Source organism: Entelurus aequoreus, linkage group LG07 (genome assembly GCF_033978785.1).
Source record: "Entelurus aequoreus isolate RoL-2023_Sb linkage group LG07, RoL_Eaeq_v1.1, whole genome shotgun sequence".
Taxonomy (NCBI): Eukaryota; Metazoa; Chordata; class Actinopteri; order Syngnathiformes; family Syngnathidae; genus Entelurus; species Entelurus aequoreus.
Genome location: NC_084737.1, coordinates 75210171 through 75234565, shown reverse-complemented (window position 1 = coordinate 75234565; position 24395 = coordinate 75210171). Strand labels below are relative to the sequence as shown.

General features: G+C 38.2%; 1 protein-coding gene across 2 annotated transcripts in view; it reads right to left on the bottom strand.

Annotated features, from left to right (window-relative positions):
- Positions 1-10922: 10922 nt before the first annotated feature.
- bsna (bassoon presynaptic cytomatrix protein a) overlaps positions 10923-24395 on the bottom strand; it is a 375212-nt gene continuing 361739 nt past the window's right edge. For both annotated transcript variants that reach the window (XM_062054482.1, XM_062054483.1), the window contains 5 exons: positions 22883-22976; positions 22435-22566; positions 22293-22348; positions 18943-19074; positions 10923-13685 (listed from right to left, as the gene is read on the bottom strand). In XM_062054482.1, the coding sequence (XP_061910466.1) occupies positions 22308-22348; positions 22435-22566; positions 22883-22976 (267 nt within the window). In that variant the 3' untranslated portion in view covers positions 10923-13685; positions 18943-19074; positions 22293-22307. The remainder of the gene's footprint in view (positions 13686-18942; positions 19075-22292; positions 22349-22434; positions 22567-22882; positions 22977-24395) is intronic.

Below are 24395 nucleotides of genomic sequence, written 5' to 3'. Positions count from 1 at the left end.
TGTTTAGGGCACATCTGACCGGGAGGAGGCCACGGGGGAAGACCCAGGACACGTTGGGAAGACTATGTCTCCCGGCTGGCCTGGGAACGCCTCGGGAGGAGCCGGACAAAGTGGCTGGGGAGAGGGAAGTCTGGGCTTCCCTGCTTAGGCTGCTGCCCCCGTGCCCCGACCTCGGATAAGCGGAAGAAGATGGATGGGCGTTCCAGCAAGTAGTGACACTGATTTATGATTTTTAAGATAGGCTCCAGCGACCCCCCCGTGACCCTGAAAGGGACAAGCGGTAGAAAATGGATGAATATTATATGCATTTAGTCTTTATAAATATACCATGAATTGATTAACGTGTACCCCGACTTAAACAAGTTGAAAAACTTATTGGGGTGTTACCATTTAGTGGTCAATTGTACGGAATATGTACTGTACTGTGCAATCTACTAATAAAAGTTTCAATCAAATAACTTTCACACACACTCATAAACACTTTCTATATTCTTAAAACAATTCATACAACATATTTGGCTATCATTTTCACCAATGCATTGTGCACTTAGGATTGAAAGCTATACCCAGTTAAAATATGTAATGCGGCTCTTCCGCCTATCAAATAGTTCCACCCACAAGCCGAAACAGTGCAGTGGTCACGCGGAGGGATACATTTGGCCGTGAGGCAACTCGACAGACGTCAATCAACGCCGGCCGGTGCGTCACTTCAAGTAAAAATGTTGAGTATAATTGTAGTATTTTAACTTTAGAAAGGTGATTTAAGTAGTAGATAATGCTTCTTGTTATGACCTTCCTTAGGAATTATTACGCCGGCAGTTCTTTCCTTACTGGCCACGTTCACACAACCGGGTAAGCTAACTGCTAATTGCAATGTTGAACGCATTTCATGAATGTTTATGGACGTACATATTGTGGTATTTGTCAACTAATTTCATGTGGAGGAACATATCTAATATCTTCCCAAGGGACTATACTATAGAAAGTCCATTTTTAATATACAGCGGTACTTCAACTCACCAGCTGCGTCCCATTAATTGCTCTTAACTCAAAACACTTGTATGTCAAAGCAGCCCCGCCATTGCGTTGCCAGCTAGTTAAGGCAATGGTGGCTGTGTTGACTTTTTTGATTGATTGAAACTTTTATTAGTAGATTGCACAGTAAAGTTAAAGTACCAATGATTGTCACACACACACTAGGTGTGGCGAAATTATTCTCTGCATTTGACCCCATCACCCTTGATCACCCCCTGGGAGGTGAGGGGAGCAGTGAGCAGCAGCAGCGGTGGCCCTAACCAATCTGGCGCCCTAGGCAAGATTTTAGGTGGCGCCCCCCCCCACATCGGCAGTGAAGTGTATATACTCACAAGAAACCGAATAGCTTTGTCTTTGACCTTTTTTTTTACTTAAAGAAAGCAAATTAACATATTATATGAGAATGTTATGTTATGATTATATGAGAATGTTATGTTATGATTATCTTTAACCGAATCACAGCAGTGCTCAAATTAAAAAACAGCGTTCCCTCTCATGTGATATTGCTTAATTAACATTAATGATGTGCACTTTAACAACTAGGCTTACAACTATACCTAATATATAAAGAGATGGAAAAGTGACTATTACCTGCAGGGCAAACATTAGCTAACCAGAAGGCAATAACAATGTAAACAAAAAACACCTGCTTAAAAGATCTAAGGAATGTAAAGTGGGAGTACTGTCAATCAATCAATCAATCAATGTTTATTTATATAGCCCTAAATCACAAGTGTCTCAAAGGGCTGTACAAGCCACAACGACATCCTCGGTACAGAGCCCACATACGGGCAAGGAAAACTCACCCCAGTGGGACGTCAATGTGAATGACTATGAGAAACCTTGGAGAGGACCGCATATGTGGGTAACCCCCCCCCCCCTCTAATTACCTAACGTTACATTATTATTTTCCATAACAATTTAGCCCCCTCCACAATATTAACCCGACGTTAAAACAGAACTAGCTATTTATTGATTAGCAATTGCCGAATCATGTAACATTAGCTTAATGCTAAAAAGCCAGGTTACTAACACATTCTGTAAAAGACAAATAATTTCATGTAGGCTAATGTTACCTACCTGCTACCTCTGTCTTTTTCTCGTTTCTCCTCCTTTTCTCTTTTTTCTTCCCTGGGCACCTGACAGTTTTGTCCGTTTTGACATCTTGTGTTGATTTTCTGATGTGGTAAAGAGTCATGATACGGGAAGGGAGGTGGCGCACCGTGCTGGGGGGGGGGGGGTAATGTTGTAACCAATAATATTTCTATTAAATAGGCTTTACATTGCATTTTAATTAACGTGGGATTATTTTTTGTATTTAGAAATAATAGTACCAACTTTTTTTTTTTTTTTTTTTTCCTCCAACATTTGTGGCACTGGCATGGCGCCCCCTGATGGACGGCGCCCTTAGCATTTGCCTATACGGCCTATGCCACGGGCCGGCCCTGCGCGCCCGGGAACCATTTTTGATGATTTAACCCCCAATTCCAATGTCAAGCAGGGAGGTAATGGGTCCCATTTTTATAGTCTTTGGTGTGACTCGGCTGGGATTTGAGCTCACAACTAGGGATGTCCGATAATGGCTTTTTGCTGATATTCCGATATTGTCCAACTCTTTAATTACCGATACCGATATCAACCGATACTGATATATACGGTCGTGGAATTAACACATTATTATGTCTAATTTGGACAACCAGGTATGGTGAAGATAAGGTCCTTTTTAAAAAAAAAAAAAAAAAAAAAGATAAATAAATTAAAAACATTTTCTTGAATAAAAAACAAAGTAAAACAATACAAAAACAGTTACATAGAAACTAGTAATTAATGAAAATGAGTAAAATTAACTGTTAAAGGTTAGTACTATTAGTGGACCAGCAGCACGCACAATCATGTGTGCTTACGGACTGTATCCCTTGCAGACTGTATTGATATATATTGATATATAATGTAGGAAGCAGAATATTAATAACAGAAAGAAACAACCCTTTTGTGTGAATGAGTGTAAATGGGGGAGGGAGGTTTTTTGGGTTGGTGCACTAATTGTAAGTGTATCTTGTGTTTTTTATGTTGATTTAATTAAAAAATAAATTAAAAAAACGTTAAAAAAAACCTGATACGATAATAAAAAAAACGATACCGATAATTTCCGATATTACATTTTAAAGCATTTATCGGCCGATATTATCGGACATCTCTACTCACAACTTACCGATCTCAGGGCGGACACTGAGTAAGTACATATTCCGTACAATTGACCACTAAATGGTAACACCCAAATAAGTTTTTCAACTTGTTTAAGTCGGGGTCCACGTTAATCAATTCATGGTAAACACGAGGGTTGTCTTGATACCTATATTTTGGTACCGGTACCAAAATGTTTTTCCATACTTTTCTAAATAAAGGGAACCAAAAAAAAATGTCATTATTGAAGTGATAGGAAATGGATGGATGGATGGGCTTTATTTTAACACAAAATCTTAGAGTACATTAAATATCTGTTTCCTATTGCAATATAAGAACAATTTTGTCCTTAAATAAAATAGTGAACATACAAGACAAGTTGTCTTTTAGTAGTAAGTAAGCAAACAAAGAGTCCTAATTTGTCTGCTGGCATATGTAGTAACATATTGTGTCGTTCCCCATTCTATTATTCTGTCAAAATTATGAGAAACAAGTAGAGATGTCCGATAATGGCTTTTTTTGCCGATATTCCGATATTGTCCAACTCTCAATTACCAATTCCGATATCAACCGATACCGATATATACAGTCGTGGAATTAACACATTATTATGCCTAATTGTGTTGTGATGCCCGCTGGATGTATTAAACAATGTAACAAGGTTTTCCAAAATAAATCACCTCAAGTTATGGAAAAAAATGCCAACATGGCACTGCCATATTTATTATTGAAGTTCCAAAGTGCATTATTTTTTTTTAACATGCCTCAAAACAGCAGCTTGGAATTTGGGACATGCTCTCCCTGAGAGAGCATGAGGAGGTTGAGGTGGGCGGGGTTTAGGGGGGGTAGTGGGGGGTACAATGTAGCGTCCCGGAAGAGTTAGTGCTGCAAGGGGTTCTGGGTATTTGTTCTGTTGTGTTTATGTTGTGTTACGGTGCGGATGTTCTCCCAAAATATGTTTGTCATTCTTGTTTGGTGGGTGTTCACAGTGTGGCGCATATTTGTAACAGTGTTAAAGTTGTTTATACGGCCACCCTCAGTGTGACCTGTATGGCTGTTGACCAAGTATGCCTTGCATTCACTTGTGTGTGTGAAAAGCCGTAGATATTATGTGATTGGGCCGGCACGCAAAGGCAGTGCCTTTAAGGTTCATTGGCGCTCTGTACTTCTCCGTGTACCACTCCGTACAGCGGTGTTTTAAAAAGTCATAAATTTTACTTTTTGAAACCGATACCGATAATTTCCGATATTACATTTTAAAGCATTTATCGGCCGATAATATCGGCAGTCAGATATTATCGGACATCTTTAGAAACAAGCTGTAAAAAAATATTATTAATCTACTTGTTAATTTACTGTTAATATCTGCTTATTTTGCGTTTCAACGTGTTCTATCTACACTTCTGTTAAAATGTAATAAACACTTATTCTTCTGTTGTTTGGATGCTTTACATTAGTTTTGGATGATACCATGAATTGATAAACGTGGACCCCGACTTAAACAAGTTGAAAAACTTATTCGGGTGTTACCATTTTGTGGCCAATTGTACGGAATATGTACTGTACTTTGCAATCTACTAATAGAAGTCTCAATTAATCAAAACCACAAATTTAGGTATCGATCTGATACCAAGTAGTTACAGGGTCATACATTGGTCATAATTTAAGTTCTCATGTGTCCAGGGACGTATTTCCTGAGTTTATAAATATAATATGAATTTTTATAAAAAAGAAAAAAGATTTTGATGTAATCATAGGACTAAATACGCTCTTGTACTTGGTATCATTACAGTGGATGTCAGGTGTTGATCCACCTATGGCGTTTGTTTACACTGTGACGCCGGTGAGCTATCGTATCCTCCTACGGTGTATAGTGAAGCATGTTCTGGTATATATATTCCTCGTCCTGCAGGGATGATACTTGTAAAAAAAAACTCACTTTATTTGTCGCCACCGAGGCGACAAATAAATTATTATTAGTGATTTAGAAGAAGCTAAAACACTGCAGACTGCGGATGGACATTAGCCGCTAACTCGCTAGCCTTATTTTAAAGCACCTCTTCCTGAGGACGTTTCAGTGTTCTAACTTCACCTTTATTATTAGTTTTTAAGCCAAAATGCGTCCATTCTCCCTTTTCTGTCTACACACTGTGTCTGCTTGTAAGTACTCTGTGATTGTGCGCTGCCGAACATGCTCCTCTGCTCGTAAAACCAGGAATGTCACGATGTGATGATGCACCGTCATGCCTGTAAAAAAATAAATATATATGGCGAACCGGTACTTTTCAAACAGAGTATAGTACCGTTTTTGATTCATTAGTACCGGTATACCGTACAACCCTAGTTGGCACTAGTAAATCTATTCTGCTATCAAGTTTTACACAGACTACTCCAAAGTATATCCGAGTTTCCATTTCCGCCAGTATACAATACAAAACCACTTGTTATTTGGCTTTTGCACAATCCTCAAACTAAATTGTGATTGCTCGAGTGCTGAATAGACCACACCAAAATGGGACAAGAGTTTTATGTATTTGTCTTTAATTTTTCCTGATTGCAATGTGTCGAGAAGGTCATAATTTGTCATTCATCACATTACATGGCATGATGCACCAGGTCTACTACACCCATTTACAGGAGGAACACACGGAAACATACACAAGGTTTTACAATAGGGAGAACAGGAAGTTTAGCTCATTGCACTTACAACAGTGAATTGAACACGTTGTCTTTATTAGGCTGCCTTTTTTCATCTCCACAATCTTTTTTGTTTATTATTCATATTTTTACACTTATTGTCCATTTCAGGCCCCCTCCTTGTTATTTACCCCTTACCCCCTGAAAATTTACATGGAAGCCAGAAAAAAAAGAAATCCCCAACATTTTGTTTTTGATGGCATCTCATTTTACAAACACAACATTTATAGAAAGTCCACACAGACCAATATGTTTTTCTTTTCTTGTATATCAGATTACGATTTTTTTTTTTTTGTGAATGATTTTAAAACAGTCGGCACGAGCCAGCCACGCACATGTGATGCAAGTTGTTGTCCGCTATTATTCAAATGAGCTTTTGTTGTTGGTTAAGTGGTTTGTATACACAAAACAAGCACATGTTGGGGTGTAAGGAGGCTCAGGCTTGCATACGCTCCAGCTTATGTTGCCGTGCAGTGTGCAAAAGGCCCCCACCCCGCTCGTGCCTGTGTGTGTGTGTGTGTGTGTTAGTATGACTGCGGCTGACATTTACGTGTTGAAAAGAACACGCCTGTCATGTTGTTGTCCATGTCTAAGGTGGACCGACTCTCGCCTGCTATTTACAATGAGAGAAATTTGTAAGAATACAAAAAAACAAACTTGGCAGCCCAAAAGGTGGAATGTCAACGTGGCTCGAAAGGTCAAGGGGAGGGGCTTGAGTGGGCGGAGTTTCAGGATGGGCGAGGGCAGGTTCAGTTCATGCATGCAATTTTGCAATAATGTTTATAAACAAAAATATGATTTTATAGCTATTTCCTCTCTTTGTCTTTCTTATTTTAAATGTCCCTCATATATATCTGTATTTGTATACGTATATTTTTCACTTCTAGATATTTCTCTCTAAAACAGTGATGATGGTCACTGTCCTACATACTGTACAACAGAATGTTACCAATGGTTTGGATTCCCAGACCAAAATCTCAGCGCAACATTTACATATGTCCTATTTCATGACTGTAAAGTGAAGGGGGAAAAAATAATAAAATTACATTTAATTGCACATTTACATTTTGTTGTGACAAATTTCCTGTTTTTGAATAAATAAATAAAAACTAAAGGAATTTGTCTTTGTTTTAAAAATAAATCAAATAAATGGAAACATGATTTTTGTTGACAGCAGTATTTTCCCACCACATATACCTGGCTGGAAAATTACCTTTTGTAACTTAAAAGTGCAATATTTACACACTGTGCCATTTTTATTAGCTGTTAAATTAGATGAGCTTTATCTCCATTTTTAAGTCAAAAAAACAATATAACAAAATTGTACAAAATAAAAAGTGTATATTTTTTTGGGGGAAAAAGTTTTCAAGTGAGTAGATTTTTTGTTTCATGGCTGTTGAATTTAAGAAAAAAAAAAAATCTTTAGATGCACATTTATTGTCTAAAATTATAATATATATTTAAATACAACAACAACAATTAAAACATATATGTTTGTAAAAACATAAACATTTGTCATTTTTGTTGCTGAAAATTTAGAGGGAAAATGTTTTTATTTAAATGATTTAGTACATGTATCATTTTAACATGTAAGACAAACAGGTCAATTATTGCTGAGGCAGGCAAACCTATGATGACAAAAGAGGGCTTGGTGTCCTCTTAGGGCCTCAACCTACAATAAATTATCCAAAATAAAGCTTTTTCTATTTTACCAACGTTCCACTTCAAAACAGTTTACAAGTGCATGGAGAATGTTAGAGGTTGGCTTGCTCCAAAAGTAAATGTAATCTCCATATAATATTTCTTGTCTACTTTTGTGCTTTAAACATAGTGTGGACTGGTGAATTCCTCCACTGGCGGCCTCAAGTGACGTCTGTTACTATTATTCCTAGAAATAGACACACAGAGTGCACTATAGGTTCAATGGCTTTCTTCAATAACTCATATTATCGGATAAAAGCCCTTGCTGCTTTATGCATAATTATTTAAGTCACCTTGAGTTAAAACATTTAGACAGGACAAGTATATCTTATGGCGGGGACATCAGCAAATGTTTAATTATCACAAGCCATGAAGAGCCTATCTATGTTCAAAACAAACCGTTTTTAAGACCTCTTTTGAGTTTCTCCCCATGAGGCTATAATAAACATACTTTCCAGTATTATTACGTTTCTGTAAATCTTGTCTTGCTCCTTTCTGAAATAATTTACAGCTTTATATTCCTATATTTTTTATTAGAAAATTTAATTTGAAATAAATATATTAATATTGCACAAAAAATAGTTTTTAGTCGTGTTTTATGGCATTTTCAACTGATTTGTACACAAAACAAAATATTTGTTTTCCTTTTATATTCTAGTTATTGTTGACGTGTTTGACTAGTGGCCCGCAGTAATACTGTATGCATTCTTTCTATAAATGGTATCACATGTGCTTCTCTATAAACCATCTTAGACATATCTGAAAGAAGCAAACATTCATCACTACAGTATGTTGTATTTTGAGTCATATAGCCATCAGCCCCTGAGCAGAATACGTATATTCTGTAATCTAGGGGTGGGAAACATGCGGCCTGCAGTTCTCAAAACAATAAAAAGCCCACAAGTGATCATAATATGATAACAAACATTTGTTTGGTCAATGCATCATTTTTTCCTGACATTTCTGGAAAAAGGTTTCCCACCCCTGCTATAATCTGTATACAGTATAACGTTTATTTCTCTATATTTATGTATAAATGTGTGTATAGGAATATCTTTCTGAATAAATCTCTAATTATAAATTAATCCCAACTGTTAGTAATATATTCTGCCATCAGCGGTGCCTTTTGTGTTCAACCTTAAACACCCAAAGCTCCTATTTCCCACCGGACATGAACACACCCTGAACCAACCATTATTAACACAAATAAATACCCTCAGTTTACTTTTCGCAATATAAACAATGTCAAAACAACATGATAGCAAGTGATTGTGACTTTCCCCCATGATTCGCCTCATTTGGTTGTATTTGTGTGTGTTAAACATTTTTTTACCAAATGTGATTAATTGCATAGAACGAATGGAGATGAGAGGTCGCCTTTTAGCCCCGCCTGCCATACGTCTGGCTGTTGAATAAACTGTTGTTTTCTTTGACACATACATACAGAACTGCCACACTCATACATACAAACGTTAGGAACAGAACAATATAGAGGTGACGTTGAGGTTTTTCTTCATTTTTTTTTTTTTTAGTTGACGCCGGGCAGCATGCGAAGGTCCCCGGCAAACGTTCACACGTAGACAACTTACAACAGAAGTGTTTCTGCTTGTCATGTTTGGCCTTGACGGTACTGCACATTGTTGTGTGAAGTAGCAAAGCACGGATCCCACAATGCATTGCAGGAGCATCATCAGCAAGGGGGTTGGCGGTGGGGAGAACACTGACCTGAGTAGTTTCCATGACAACTGGGCGAGGTTGCAGGTCAGTCAGAGGTGATAGAAAATGAAAAATAGTGTAAAAAAGAAAAAGTGATTTTTTTTTGGTTCCTTGTTTTTTTCTCCTTGACACCATTTTAAAGTGTGCTTTCAAGTGCGCCGTGCACGTGTGGAGACACATGCTGATACACAACGATGATGGCGATGTGAGACTGATCGTGTTCATCCGAGATATTCCCAGGTGATGATGCCAAGTCCAGAGTGTGGTTCTGGTGCCCTGCAGTGCTCTGGGCTCCAGTAAAGACTCCTGGCTACAATGTTCCAATATTATTGGTCAAACAGGACATGGGTGGTCTTATTGTAAGCTGTGGTCTTCCTATGTAGATATTTAAATGATTAGGCCACAGTCTCACTTCAGCATTAGGGGGTTACAGTCGTGTGCAAAAGTCTTAGGCCACCACCAGCTTTGTGGTTAGTCGTTTTTCACAGCAGTGATTTGGACATAGTAAAACAATTAACTTAGATACGGTACTGAACATTGGAACCTGTGTCAAATTCCCTTTCAAGCATACTTGCCAACCCTCCTGAATTTTCCAGGAGACTCCCGAATTTCAGTGCCTATCCCGAAAATCTCCCGGGACAACCATTCACCCGAATTTCTCCCGATTTCCAGCCGGACAACAATATTGGGGGCGTGCCTTAAAGGCACTGCCTTTAGCGTCCTCTCCGAAGGGGAGACTATTATATATGTCTCCGTTATCCATAGGTTTATCTATAACCCATAAAGTGGGCAGGCACAGAGCTATTTCTCAGCGTGTGTTTATTCCAACATCCGGATTCCCATCATGCATTGCTTCAAAACTACGGCAAGTAGTAATGTCCAAAAACATAACAGAGACGAAGCAGAAGAACGAAGAAAAGACAGTCATGGCGACGACGAGTAAGAAGAAGAAGTACGCTTGCAAGTTCCAAAATGATTGGAAACGAGAATTTCAGTTGATCCAGGACAGCTGGAAGGGGAAAGGGTATGCTGCCTGCACGTTTTGTAGATCAGACTTCTCCATTGAACTCGGTGGCTGAATGGATATAGTCACTCATGAACGGTCAGAGAAGCACAAGGCGGCGGCAACGCAGCGCCGGTCACAGCCCAGTATTATGGGCCACCTTGTAAATGGAGACCCGAGGGTGTAACATATGCAGAGACAAAGATGGCTACGCTGATAGCTGCAAGCAACATCCCGTTCTCATTTGCGGATGTTTTCAACAAATCCGTGAAGGATATGTTCTCAGATTCAGAGATCGCTCGCCAGTACTCAAATGGCAGAACAAAGGCTACTAAATAGTGAAAGGTAAGTGTTTTTTTTTTTTTTTAAGTAAGCAGCAAGTACAGTACAGTTAGTAGAACTGTGTTTTCATTACTGGGTACTGTACTAATATATATATATATATATATATATATATATATATATATATATATATATATATATATATATATATATACGGTATATATAAGAAATATTTGAATTTCCGTGAATTCTAGCTATAAAAATACTCCTCCCCGCTTAACCCCGCCCACCCCAAACCCCCCAATTTCCTGAATTCGGAGGTCTCAAGGTTGGCAAGTATGCTTTCAAGTCATATAATTTGGAGTTCCACATATTGTTTTTCTACACTTGGACTGTTCTAGCTACTGTTGCTGTAAGTCACTGGCTCTCCAGAGGGAGCTCGCATTTGCACGAGTCACAAGCAATATTACCTGCCCTCCTTCTAGTTTTAACCATGTTAACCCATTAATACACATGCACATAAAAGTAACAATATAGCACTACTTTTAAACGCAGTGTTTGGAAAAGCGTTGTGATTTTACTCGCATGTTCAACGGGAATATAACAAATCCTTAATACTTTCCCTTCAGTGCTGAAATAAAATTGACATTTACTAAAATTGTACTTCTCTGTATAGTCATTTTTTGGTCAGGCATTACTGCAAATTTTTGTTCAGATCTCTGGGGATGCTTTTGTGTGTGTGGACGCTCGCTACATGCTTGCATGGTAGTGCAAGGCAGTCGTGATTGACAGCCACGAACGCCAATTATTTCATTGTCATTGTGACAAATAGATGTTTATTAGTTAAATGGACAGATGGATGTTCCCTTGAACCACTATTATTAACATAGGCTGCAGGGTGCCAAACAAAGATTGAGGGCTATATAAATTACAATGTGATTATTTTAATCGTGGACTAGTCAGCGATTATTTTTTTCATTAGTCGACAAGTCAAACGATTGTTGCTTATGATCTGATGCACACAATTAGTCTGCATTTTGATTATAACTAATTTTAAAAACCTATTTTTAAAACCTATTATTGTGAATTCAACTGTAATCCAAGAAAAACAAAACTATCAGTCAACTTTGTGCATTAAATATTGGAACAAGTCTTTCCCAACCAAGAAAAATACACAATTTTTGGAGAAAGTTACGGCGTCCTCATGCTCCATCAAAAAGCAACAATTTTGCACAACGTATGCAAGTTGGCCTCCAAGGCCGCGAAACCCATTTAGAGCATATTTGGAAAATACCTTGACTTTTATGCAGAGCATAACTGAAACTTTGGGGAATGATTGTAGACAGACTGAAGTTTATATTCAGGAAATCTCTTGAAATTGTATGGGTTCTGTTTTTTGGGTCAGCCTAATAACCACAGTGAGGAAAAAACAAGACTTATTATAGGGCCCCTGCGGTGCTTGCTCTGCTTGGTAGGGCTTGAGCAGCGGAGCAAACGCCGCACATTTAAAAAGTATTTTTATCCAGTACTGTTAAGGCTATTTAGCTGCAATTATTTACCTGAAGGAATAAAAGTGTAAACATAAACATTCTTGGCAGTCCATCAATTTAAATTGTATCAAGCGACTCGTCAACAGTATCAAATCTTTGTCAATTAATTTTTATAATGGATGTTCATTATGTCGACTAATCGTTGCAGCCCCAATGTACTAGATGTTGATGTTTATATTTTTTGGTTTAAACATTTTTATTTGGAGCCAGTGACATACAGCAATTTTAAGAATGTGAAAATGTAACCTAATAAAGCTTTTACGAGCAGATTACTTCATTGTCTTGCAATTAGAACAAGCATCAGTGAAAAGATTGTATTCAACTCCAGAGTATATATTACTTGTACTGTCTCAGTATGAACCAGCAAAAATAAAAACAAGTAAAATGTAATACATTTGTATATGTAATTGTGGCCCAGGACTTTTGCTTTGGTACTGCATGATTGGTGAGTTACATCATTGGGAAGTAAGACAGACAGAGGCAACACATTTCTACTCGACCGCAGTTGTGCTCTTGACTGTCTTAGCTCATACTCTATTTCTTCTGTATTTCATAATCCTATGGCTGTCAAAAATAGAGGGGGAAGGCTCTTTGACTGGAACAAAACAATGACTCCAACAATAGAACAAAATAAAAAATATAGATACATTTCCATGAAGAAAGTTTGTAAAAAAATAATAATAAAAAAGTCCATTTTCAATTAAAAATAAAACATACATATTAAGGCCTTGCTGGCAAATAAAACAATAATAAAAGAAACACAAGAGAAATAAAAAAACAAATGGGAAATTTATCACAGCTGGGATAGAATTTAAGTTCTTATGTCTTAATGGCTTTGTAATGACTGAAAAACAACCAGACCACATTTAGGCTCCCTTGTAATACCAACATACAGTATATATTTTTTTACATACAACAAACTACCACTTCCTTTTGTCGCTTCTTCCCTCATTACCATTTGTGTTATCCAGCTCCAATGCATTTCGCCACGTCTTTATGGCCTGTTTAGAGATGGTGATGAACAGTGTAAAGGTCTTGTGATATAAAGTTCCATGCATTCCAAAGTCCTACATGTTGTTGATATTATCTTTCCCCGTCTCTAATGTTATACTTCATCAAAGACAAACTGAGGAATGTTGGGGAATTAGAAAACAGAATCGGCATTCAGGAAAGTGAGGAGGCATAATCTGGAATGTAGAAAGAAACGCCCAGTGACATCGTTGTTGTCTTGTTTGTTCCACGTGATGCATTCCCTTGAATTGGACAGGTGAAGAAACAAGAGGTCTTCGGTACCAGAAAAACTGTTAAAGTACAATTATTATCCAACGTTCCTCGCTCTTCAAATTTCCTCGGAATAGAAAGAATGGAAGAGAGAAGCCGCTTTGTTATTCCTCAATTGTTCACAAGCATTCAAACCTGTTCCTTAAAAAGCAGCCAGCGACGGTGTCGTCTGCATACAGGTGTAGTTGTGTATCACTTCTCATTGCAGATGTAGTCCGATGATCGCGTCAAATGATCTGTGGGCGAAAAACAATTTGCATATAACATATTTAGAATGGCCTGAGCAAGGTAGTAAAGGTAGGTTTGCCTAAACGCACTAGCCTATTCTGAACCCGAGTCCTCGTTCTGAACTAATAAATCCGCAATGATCGGATTATCGCGTGGTGTGTCCGGTTTGTTCAGCGGGATTTTACAAACTCCCCTTTGGTAATCAAAAATGTTCATTAAAAATAGTCCGAAAAAAAGGCCTTTCAGAATGTTGAGTACTGCCAACAACTCAAGTGCTTGTATATATTCTACTAGCCCAGGGGTAGGGAACCTATGGCTCTAGAGCCAGATGTGGCTCTTTTGATGACTGCATCTGGCTCTCAGATGAATCTTAGATGACATTGCTTAACACAATAAGTAATGAATAATTCCGCTGGTAATCACAGTGTTAAAAATAACGACTACAAAGCCATCAGCAAAACCATGCAGCACCAGAAGTCGCATTAATGGTATGGAAGTATTTAATTTATTATTGGTTACCTTCAGAATAACAATGTTATTAAAAAGAATAAGAGACTTATACTGTAAAAATGTTGGTCTTACTTAAAAAATGCACGCATTTAGTTTTATTCAGTGTTAAAAAAATATTATATGGCTCTCATGGAAATACATTTTAAAATATTTGGCTTTCTCAGCAAAAAAACGTTCCCGACCCCTGTACGAGCCTAAATGCCAAGAAGATGCCACCGTCAGGGAGTTACCAGGTTAGCTAACAGTAGAATTATCCCGATGATCATGATTATCACTTTATGTTAGATCCACTATGGCAGGGGTGTCCAAAGTGCGGCCCGCAGCTAATTGTTTACCGGCCCGCCACACATTCTGGAAATGCTATTGCAAAACTCAAAAAAACATTAAAAAAGTGAAATGAGGTGAAATCTAACTAGAAAAAGTTGCAATGTTGACACAAAGCTGCCATGCAGGCTGTCTATCTTTATGTTCCTTTTTTTGTAAATAATTACAAAAAAAAAAAAGGCAAAAAAATCAATCTTATCATGCATTATTGACCTATTCAAGGCTCCAATTAGTTCAAATATTTCACATGAAAATGCTTTATGTGGAAAAAATATTGCATATAATAGTTCAAACGTAAAATCGACTGATCCCTGTATATCTGAAATTGATCTCATAACTTAAGTGTTGAAAGTAAAACAAATAATAATAAAAATGTATCACTTTATGAGTGGGGGACCTTTTGGATCCCCAAATATTTAGTGGGATTGTATTTATCTTTTCACTGTGATTACCGTATTTTTCGGAGTATAAGTCGCTCCGGAGTATAAGTCGTACCGGCCGAAAATGCATAATAAAGAAGGAAAAAAACATATAAGTCGCATTTTTGGGGGACTTTATTTGATAAAACCCAACACCAAGAATAGACATTTGAAAGGCAATTTAAAATGAATAAAGAATAGTGAACAACAGGCTGAATAAGTGTACGTTATATGAGGCCTAAATAACCAACTGAGAACGTGCCTGGTATGTTAACGTAACATATTATGGTAAGAGTCATTCAAATAACTATAACATATAGAACATGCTATACGTTTACCAAACAATCTGTCACTCCTAATCGCTAAATCCCATGAAATCTTATACGTCTAGTCTCTTACCTGAATGAGCTAAATAATATTATTTGATATTTTACGGTAATGTGTTAATCATTTCACACATAAGTCGCTCCTCTAGTATAAGTCGCACCCCCGGCCAAACTATGAAAAAAACTGCGACTTATAGACTTATAAATAATAATGAAAATAAAATCAATGGTGTCATGCATTATTGATCTTTTCAGGGCTCCAATTACTTCACAATTGTCCAAATGCTGCATATTTCAGTTTTACTTTAAAAAAAACAAAGTTGCCTTTGACAGAAAAGGCGTAGGGCATTTTTTTTTTTTTTTTACTTTATATCAACCCTGAAGTTGATATACAGATTTATTGTAAGCGTTAAATTAAAAAAAATAATAATAATTTGACTTGTTTTAACATTTTAATGACTGAGACCCTTTGTGGGCCCCAGGCGTCCTAAAGGTAAAAAAAAAAAAAAAAATCAATATATTTTGTTATGGTTTTAAAAATAAAAAATATCAAAATGGACCCCGCATGCTTTCATTTTTCCGTTTGCGGCCCTCAGTGGAAAAAGTTTGGACACCTCTGCACTATGGACTGGACTTTCACAATTTTATGCTGGACCCACTCGACGTCCATTGCATCCGGTCTCCCCTAGAGGGGGTGGGGCTTACCCACATCTGCGGTCCTCTCCAAGAATTCTCATAGTCATTCATATTGACATCCCACTGGGTTGTGAGTTTTTCCTTGCCCTTATGTGGGCTCTGAACCGAGGATGTTGTTGTGGCTTGTGCAGCCCTTTGAGACACTTGTGATTTAGGGCTATATAAATAAACATTGATTGGTTGATTAATATTGTTAAATGTGCTCAAAAAGTACTTACAGTATATACACTGAAATCCTTTGATTTGATTAAACTACTAGACTCACTGTTAGCCCACCATGTTGCATGTTTTATGTTTTTTATGCTTTACTGATAAGTGTTCTGCGCGCTTCCTATTCTGTTCAGCAGTCCTTGAACGCACCGCAAACACATCTTTGTTATGCATCACTCTGTCCTAGGAGAGCACAGCTTGTAGGTTCAATGTGCACAATTGCATAGCTGTGTTCATATAAATTTAGATTGAGGTACGCCATGTTTTGTTTGGGAAAGACATTAATGTCTCATGTATTCATGTTAGCTTTTCCGATATCGAGCTAACGCCAGTCTGTCTGTGAGTTCATCAAAGAGCCACTATTAATCACGGTGTTCGATAATCTTATTTTAAAACAGTCATATTAACCACTGAGTTTTATTGCGGTTAGCATGAAAGATTTTTTTTCCTACATTTAAAACATTTATTACATGGTCTACATAACATGTAATGATGGTTCTTTTGTCAAAACGTTGCATATATTATCTTTTACTGACTGTCTTCAAGCCGCTTTCTGACCCGCTCAGGATATGACTTTTTGTGGTCGGTCTTATTTACGTGCCTCCACTTTGACTGCGTTTTCTCCCCATCATTCATGTTGTAGTTTTAGTGCTTCCATAAGGAGTCTACTGACAAATATAAGTTAGAACTATACGCTACTTTACATTAGAAATGGCAACAGTGGAGGATGCATATGTATGTACGAGCCTGTTTGCCCCGCAAGACAAAATAAGAAACGTATTTGAACACAGCGTCGGACTACGATGGCGGACTCGTGCAAAGGTCTTTGGGATACCAGATATGGAGATATCCACTGATGTCACAAGTCAGAAACCGTCACAAGTCAGAGCAAATTCCAAATGGCCCGTATGGCGGAAGTATGAGGGAAGGGTAAATTATTTTATAAATATCTCCGAAATGCCTCCATGGTTTGATTTCAAATTTGTGGAACTTATAGGGATCCCAAATACTGTACACTAAAACGGGTACCACTAGGTAGGAAAAGTTGGTTTTGCATAATAGGTCCTTAAGTACTAATTTACTCATTTATCGTTACATCCTTAGCCACTAGCTCCAGTAGTATTTTTCTTTTCTGTGATGGAGAGATTGTTAGGTGTGTGTGGTATGTAGTGTTGGCCATCCCTAAGTGCACCAATTACCAAAGTATTACAATGTAAAGGGCTGTATTGCAAAGTACATCAGATTGACGCTAACGTTAATATCTGCAGGGTTACTCAAAAAAGTTTTTTTTTTATAACTGCATCTAATGTGCAATACAGATATTGGCCACTAGATGGTGTCTGTGTCTCAGGCATTAAGTGAATGTAGTGCTATATGTTTATATATATATTTTTTTTAAATTTATTTTTTAAATTCATTTATTTATGAAACAAACGTGTTTTGTTTACATTTTAAAGGTTTTTAATGAGAATACAAGCATGTTTAACATGTGGTAATTAAATCCATCCATGCATTTTCTTCCGCTTGTCCCTTGGGGGGTGCTGGAGCCTATCTCAGCTGCATGCATGTTCGAAATAAACTCAATCTATAACCATAACATAAATATTCCTTTCTTTCATGAAGACAAAAATATAAGTTGGTGTATTACTTTATTCTAATGAATTGCATTGATTGCAATCAGACAGGTTTCACAGTTGTGTTGATAACTTCCACATTTTCGAATTTACATTGTGGAGGTGAAAAAAAAGTCATCCTTTCTGTCCAATACCACATGAAAGTGGTTGGTTTTGGCATCTTATTTGTCCAGCTTCCATATTCGTTTTTACACACTTTACAAGAAATACATTAACAGCACACTCCGTAGCTTGCTCGCTTGTGTGGGCTATCTTTCTGAGACTCTTATTTTGTTAGCACAGGCAGAATGGAGAAGGACTTTTATTGTGAAGACAGGAACTGTGCAGTCGGTCTTTAAGCTTTTGACGACATCGTGGGAGTCTGTTGAAATAAAAAGTGTTTCTCGCCTTCCTGTCAGTTTTTTTTTCTAAATACTGAGCTCACAGCAGCCAGCGTCATCTCATAAGATCCTCGAGCGCCGTGAATGTCAATCAAGTGACATCACAGTGAAGATTGATGATAGCAAATTTTTAGGACAATTTTTTTTTAATGCCTGGCTGGCAATCGACTGACACACCCTCCGCGATCGACCGGTAGCTCGCGATCGACGTAATGGGCACCCCTGGTCTAGAACTTTACAAAGATATTAGCGCTCAGTTTTGATTGACACTAAGAGTTAAGAAAAAGGTTAACTTTAATACATAATGTACACGAGAGGGTCAAAATATTACAAATAGTTCAGTGTAATCCTAATAAAACATGGCTACATGCCACAGACTTAGACTTATACAAACTTTAATGAGCCACAAGGGAAATAGTTCAGTGGTGCATTGAGTATGCAAGGACATTCATATAAGACTATAATGGTCCTTAGCCATTAGTTCTTTACTAGCAGCTATATGACTTTAGCGGGGAGCACATATGGAACATTCCAGGCAATTAAACAAGCCTATTATCCTGCTGAGGTGGGGAAATTACCCCTCATGTCCGATACAGTGGAAAGAGTAATAATGACAGAAACACAAGAAGGCATATTATTGTATTGTCGTGTTTAGATTATGTTTCTAAAAACTAAAATGGTAATGATCAGGACAGTTTTGCACTCACAGCCCGAAGCATTAAAAAATGCCCTCTTCTTTGTAGGTTAAATGAGTTCAAGTACTCACCAATATGCTTGGTTGTCCTCTCTGGCCTCTCTCTCTCTTCTTCTGTATATCTTGCTCAGGGAATTGGAAAATGGAGGAACATCTCAGGTTTTTCTGGTACAAGGTCTCATGGCTTTGCGTTTTTACATAGTCCTGCAAATGCACAAAAGCGGATACTCCCCTTAGACCGGGGCTATTCAACTACATAATAAAGAGTGCCACAGTTTCAAGAGCTCTGGGGCTCAGGGGCCGGACATCGACATTTGAAAGTTGTCAGAATGTGCCCCGTTATATTCCTTTGAGACTCCGTTTACCTATTTGCAAAGTAAACACACCAGTTTTCACACTGCACTGTCAATAAATTAATTATCCTGCCCTTGCTACTTGTTTCCAGCATGTGCAGCTAGACAGATAGTTTACAGCATGAAGAAACAGAAGCTCCAGAAGTTTTGTTGGAGATTGATGTTCCTTCTATTGAATTTGTTTCCTCAGTTTTATTTCTTTACACTTCTTCTGTTTTGAGGTTTGTAAGACTGAAGATAAAAACATAAGATAAAGTCCATTGTGTATTTTATATAAGCCCTGCAATGTTGCTGGCGAGTGCAGCTGGGATACGTGCCAACCCCCCGCGGCCCCAAAAGGGTTAAGAGGTAGAAAATGAACGGATGGATGGAATGTCAATTGTGTATTTTACATAAAAAAAATAGAAGCGCACAATGAATGTGGCTCAACACAAAAAAACTCAAGTGTAACGTTATCGCCCTCACCTGGTGAAATTTAGCGCTACATGTATTAAACGAGCTTTAATTGCCAGATTTACTCAGCCAAAAAACAAGACCGGCCCGGTGGTTGGGGACCACTGATCTAAGGCACACAAGTATAAGGAAACACATGCTTGTGTCAGCTATAGCAATGTGTTGATCATACTTGCCAACCTTGAGACCTCCAAATTGGAGAGATTTTTTTTGGGAGTAGGGAGTATATTTATAGCTAGGATTCACTGAAATTTAAGTATTTCTTATATATATATATAATAAATACTTCACTTTCAGTGAATTCTAGCTATATATATATATATATATATATATATATATATATATATATATATATATATATATATATATATATATATATATATATATATATATATATATAATGTATGTATGTATGTATGTATGTATGTATTTTATTATATATGTATGTATGTATTTTATTATATATATATATGTATGTATATATATATGTATATATATATACATACTTGAATTTCAGTGTTCATTTATTTACACATATACGCACATAACACTCCTCTATACTCATTGTTGTATTTGAAACTGGCTGCAAAGCATTGCACTAACACAGCCTTTGAAGGAGAATAGGTATGGGCTGTGTAATATTCTGGGTTGGCATCAATAACCAGGCGAGGTGACGAAGTTACGTCTCTTTACTTCATACTTCAGAACCGACTCCGACACTTGCTGTCAGGGTGCGCAATACAACGTAAACCGTTGGCCAAGCGGACGTGACGACAGGCTGTCCTCACTCAGGTCCGCACGGACCTGGAGGGGGCGTGCCTTAAGTCCGGCTGGAAATCGGGAGAAATTCGGGCGAATAGTTTTCCCAGGAGATTTTCGGGAGAGGCACTGAAATTCGGGAGTCTCCCGGAAAATTTGGGAGGGTTGGCAAGTATGCACATTGACTGACACAGTAAAGATACATTGTCTGTCACTGGAACCAAACATGAGGCTCTATGACAGAGGGGGAACAAACATACTCTCCCAACTCCTTTGGGAGAACACTAGTCTCAACAAGTTTAGGTGCACTGTCCACTCCTGCCTACAAGAGGAAAATCTTAAACAACCTCCCACGAGACCTGCAGTTCACACAAGTTTATTTTGAAAGCACCCCAGGTCACACCTCACTCCTACCCACTTTCCAAAGTGGGCTGGCTCAGGGTGGAGGACAGAGTAAAACAACTTGCACTGAGCCTAGTCTATAAAATTCGCTACACCTCCCTGATACCGAAGTACATGTCAAACTACTTCCATAACGTAAATGACCGCCATAACCACAACACCAGAGGGAGCTCCACAAACCACGTTAAACCCAGATTCCGATCTAACAAAGGTCTTAACTCATTCATCAATATGGAATGCACTCCCAACAGGTGTAAAAGAAAGTGCATCTCTATCCTCCTTCAAAACCGCACTAAAAGAACACCTCCAGGCAACTACAACCCTCGACTAACACCCTCCCCCCACCACATCCCACCTCCCCGGATTGTAAATAATCAAATGTATATACTTGTTCTTATGCTTCTGAACTCACTATGTTCACTGCTCGCTGTACATATCCTACCAAGTCAGACCTACACTGTTACAATGTCCATTTCTCAGATGATATAATTGTTGATGACTGAAGTGCTGATAGCAACCAAGCCTAACCCCACCGCCCCAACCCCCTCCACAACCCACCCCACGGATTGTAAGTAATGTAAATAATTCAATGTATATACTCTGATGATTAACTTGTGTGATGACTGTATTATGCTGATAGTACAAACCCCGTTTCCATGAGTTGGGAAATTGTGTTAGATGTAAATATAAACGGAATACAATGATTTGCAAATCCTTTTCAACCCATATTCAATTGAATATGCTGGTTGAGAAACGTTTTTCTTAAACTGTTCAACAATTTGCTCACAAATTTGTTGACAAAGTGGTGACCCTCGCCCCATCCTTGTTTGTGAATGACTGACTGAGTATTTCATGGAATCTACTTTTATACCCAATCATGGCACCCACCTGTTCCCAATTTGCCTGTTCACCTGTGGGATGTTCCAAATAAGTGTTTGAAGAATATTCCTCAACTTTATCAGTATTTATTGCCACCTTTCCCAACTTCTTTGTCACGTGTTGCTGGCATCAAATTCTAATGTTAATGATTATTTGCAAAAAAAAAAAATGTTTATCAGTTTGAACATCAAACATGTTGTCTTTGTATAGCATATTCAACTGAATATGGGTTGAAAATGATTTGCAAATCTCTGTATTCCGTTTATATTTACATCTAACACAATTTCCCAACTCATATGGAAACGGGGTTTGTATATATTTGTACCATTTATTGATTTACGTGGACCCCGACTTAAACGAGTTGAAAAACTTATTCGTGTGTTACCATTTAGTGGTCAATTGTACGGAATATGTACTGTACTGTGCAATCTACTAATAAAAGTTTCAATCAATCAATTCAATACAGGATATTTTTTTTAGCAGTGATAGTATCCTATTTGAACACTTTATATTCTACGGATTTTTCCTTCAAAACATCAATTAATAATACACATTACAGGCTGCATGCAAACACACCTTAAACGTAGCACTTTAGAAGAAAGAGGTGAACTTTTTGCCAAAACCGGTTATAGCTGGAAAAGAACAAAATATAGGTTAGACTGTTGTTTGGAGAAAACTTGATGACTTTGCTATATTTATACATGATTACTCCTGGTACCTTCTCCCAGTTTTCCAGCCTGCTCAGCGGCTCCTCCTGGCAGGATCTTGGACAAGACGCTGTCTCCCTCCATGCCCGGCTGACCTGCCGCCGCACTGCCTATCCCTCCCGGCCTCGGAGCCGCTTTGGAGCCTGCACGGGATGATTAAGACAATGAGGATGAGGACAGAAAGGTGGGAGGAAAGGAACTCATGATGGTGAGTCAGTGAGATAGCAGGATAAAAGTCTTGTTTGTCATTTGTCACCTGTTGTGTTTTTTTTATGTTGTTGGCTGCTTAGAAATAAATATCTCACTGTACGTGACATTTCAGAATGCTGGGCATCAAAATAGGATTGTGTATTTCACTGGGTCAAACATTGGCTTTACAAGCTTTTATGATTGCGGTCTGTTTCCGTCATTTCCTACGGGAAGCATTAACAGTGCGTTGCAGAAGGCTATGTCCTTCACCTATGCCTGTGAGTGGAGGTTGCGCTCCTTTTGAGGCCATTACAGGTGCCGCTTTTGCTCCAATGGCTGTCACTGGGGGTGTCTCAATCTTGGCCTGCAAAAAGAGAGAGAAACATTCTATTGTTTCATACATATTTGGCCATTGAAAATAGTGGGGAAATTATATTTGATTAAGAGGCTTCTCAAGACTTCTGTCCATATAGACTACTTTCCGTAAGGAGAGGAACTAGGTGCAATTGTATTCGCTCAAAACTAAGAATATGGTCGAGGCAATCCAGTATCGGTATCAGTTTCCGAAACCAACGTAATGGTCTGATCCAACCTACAGGGATATCCGATACCCTGCAACATGTCTGTGCATTAATGTTTGCTAAATGATTCCACAAGTGCTTCACCGCCGGCTGCTCACCAAACTGAATGCAAACTTGTTTAATGGTTTTCCGGAATGAAGGTGTGTCTCAATGAGATGCGAAATAATGACATGTGCCTATGTTCCGGCAAAACGTAAATGTCCGCCATAACCACAACACCAGGGGGAGCTCCACTAGCCACGTCAAACCCATATTCCGATCTAACAAAGGTCTTAACTCCTTCTCCTTCTGTGCCACATCAATATGGAATGCACTCCCAACAGGTGTAAAAGAAAGTGCATCTCTATCCTCCTTCAAAACCGCACTAAAAGAACATCTCCAGGCAGCTACAACCCTAGCCTAACCCCCTCCCCCTACCACATCCCCGGATTGTAAATAATCAAATGTATATACAGTACTTGTTCTTATGCTTTCTGAGCTCACTATGTTCACTGCTCACTGTACATATCCTACAAAGTGAGACCTACACTGTTTCAATGTCCATTTCTTAGATGATATAATTGTTGATGACTGAAGTATGCTGATAGCCCCCCCCCCCCTCCACATCCCACCCCCCGGATTGTAAATAATGTAAATAATTAAATGTATATACTCTGATGATTAACTTGTGTGATGACTGTATTATGCTGATAGTATATATTTGTACCATGAATTGATTAACGTGGACCCCGACTTAAACAAGTTGAAAAACTTATTCAGGTGTTAGCATTTAGTGGTCAATTGTACAGAATATGTACCGTACTGTGCAATCTACTAATAAAAGTTTCTATCACTCAATCAATCCGGAAATCCATTCCACTTTGCTGCTACCTGTTAGACAAGAATTGAGGAGCAGCAGTGTGGCTAACCTACTTTTTTTGTTCCATGTTTGCTGTGTGGAAATATTAACATATAGTACAAATTTCCTGTTCAAAGTTGGTTACTCTTCGCTGTAACGCGGTTCTAGCTAGTTAAAGTTCTGTTTAAAGCAAATTTTCTTCGGTTTTACTACTATACATTCAAGCTATCTTAGGGGTTAGCGTGGCTTGTTGTCTCCTCTTGCTCAGTGTGTGGCATGTTTAGCTATTCCTCCAGTACACCGGTGATAATTGTACTTATAAAAAATGTAGTCTACTTGCGGCCATGGAAGCAATGATTAGTAG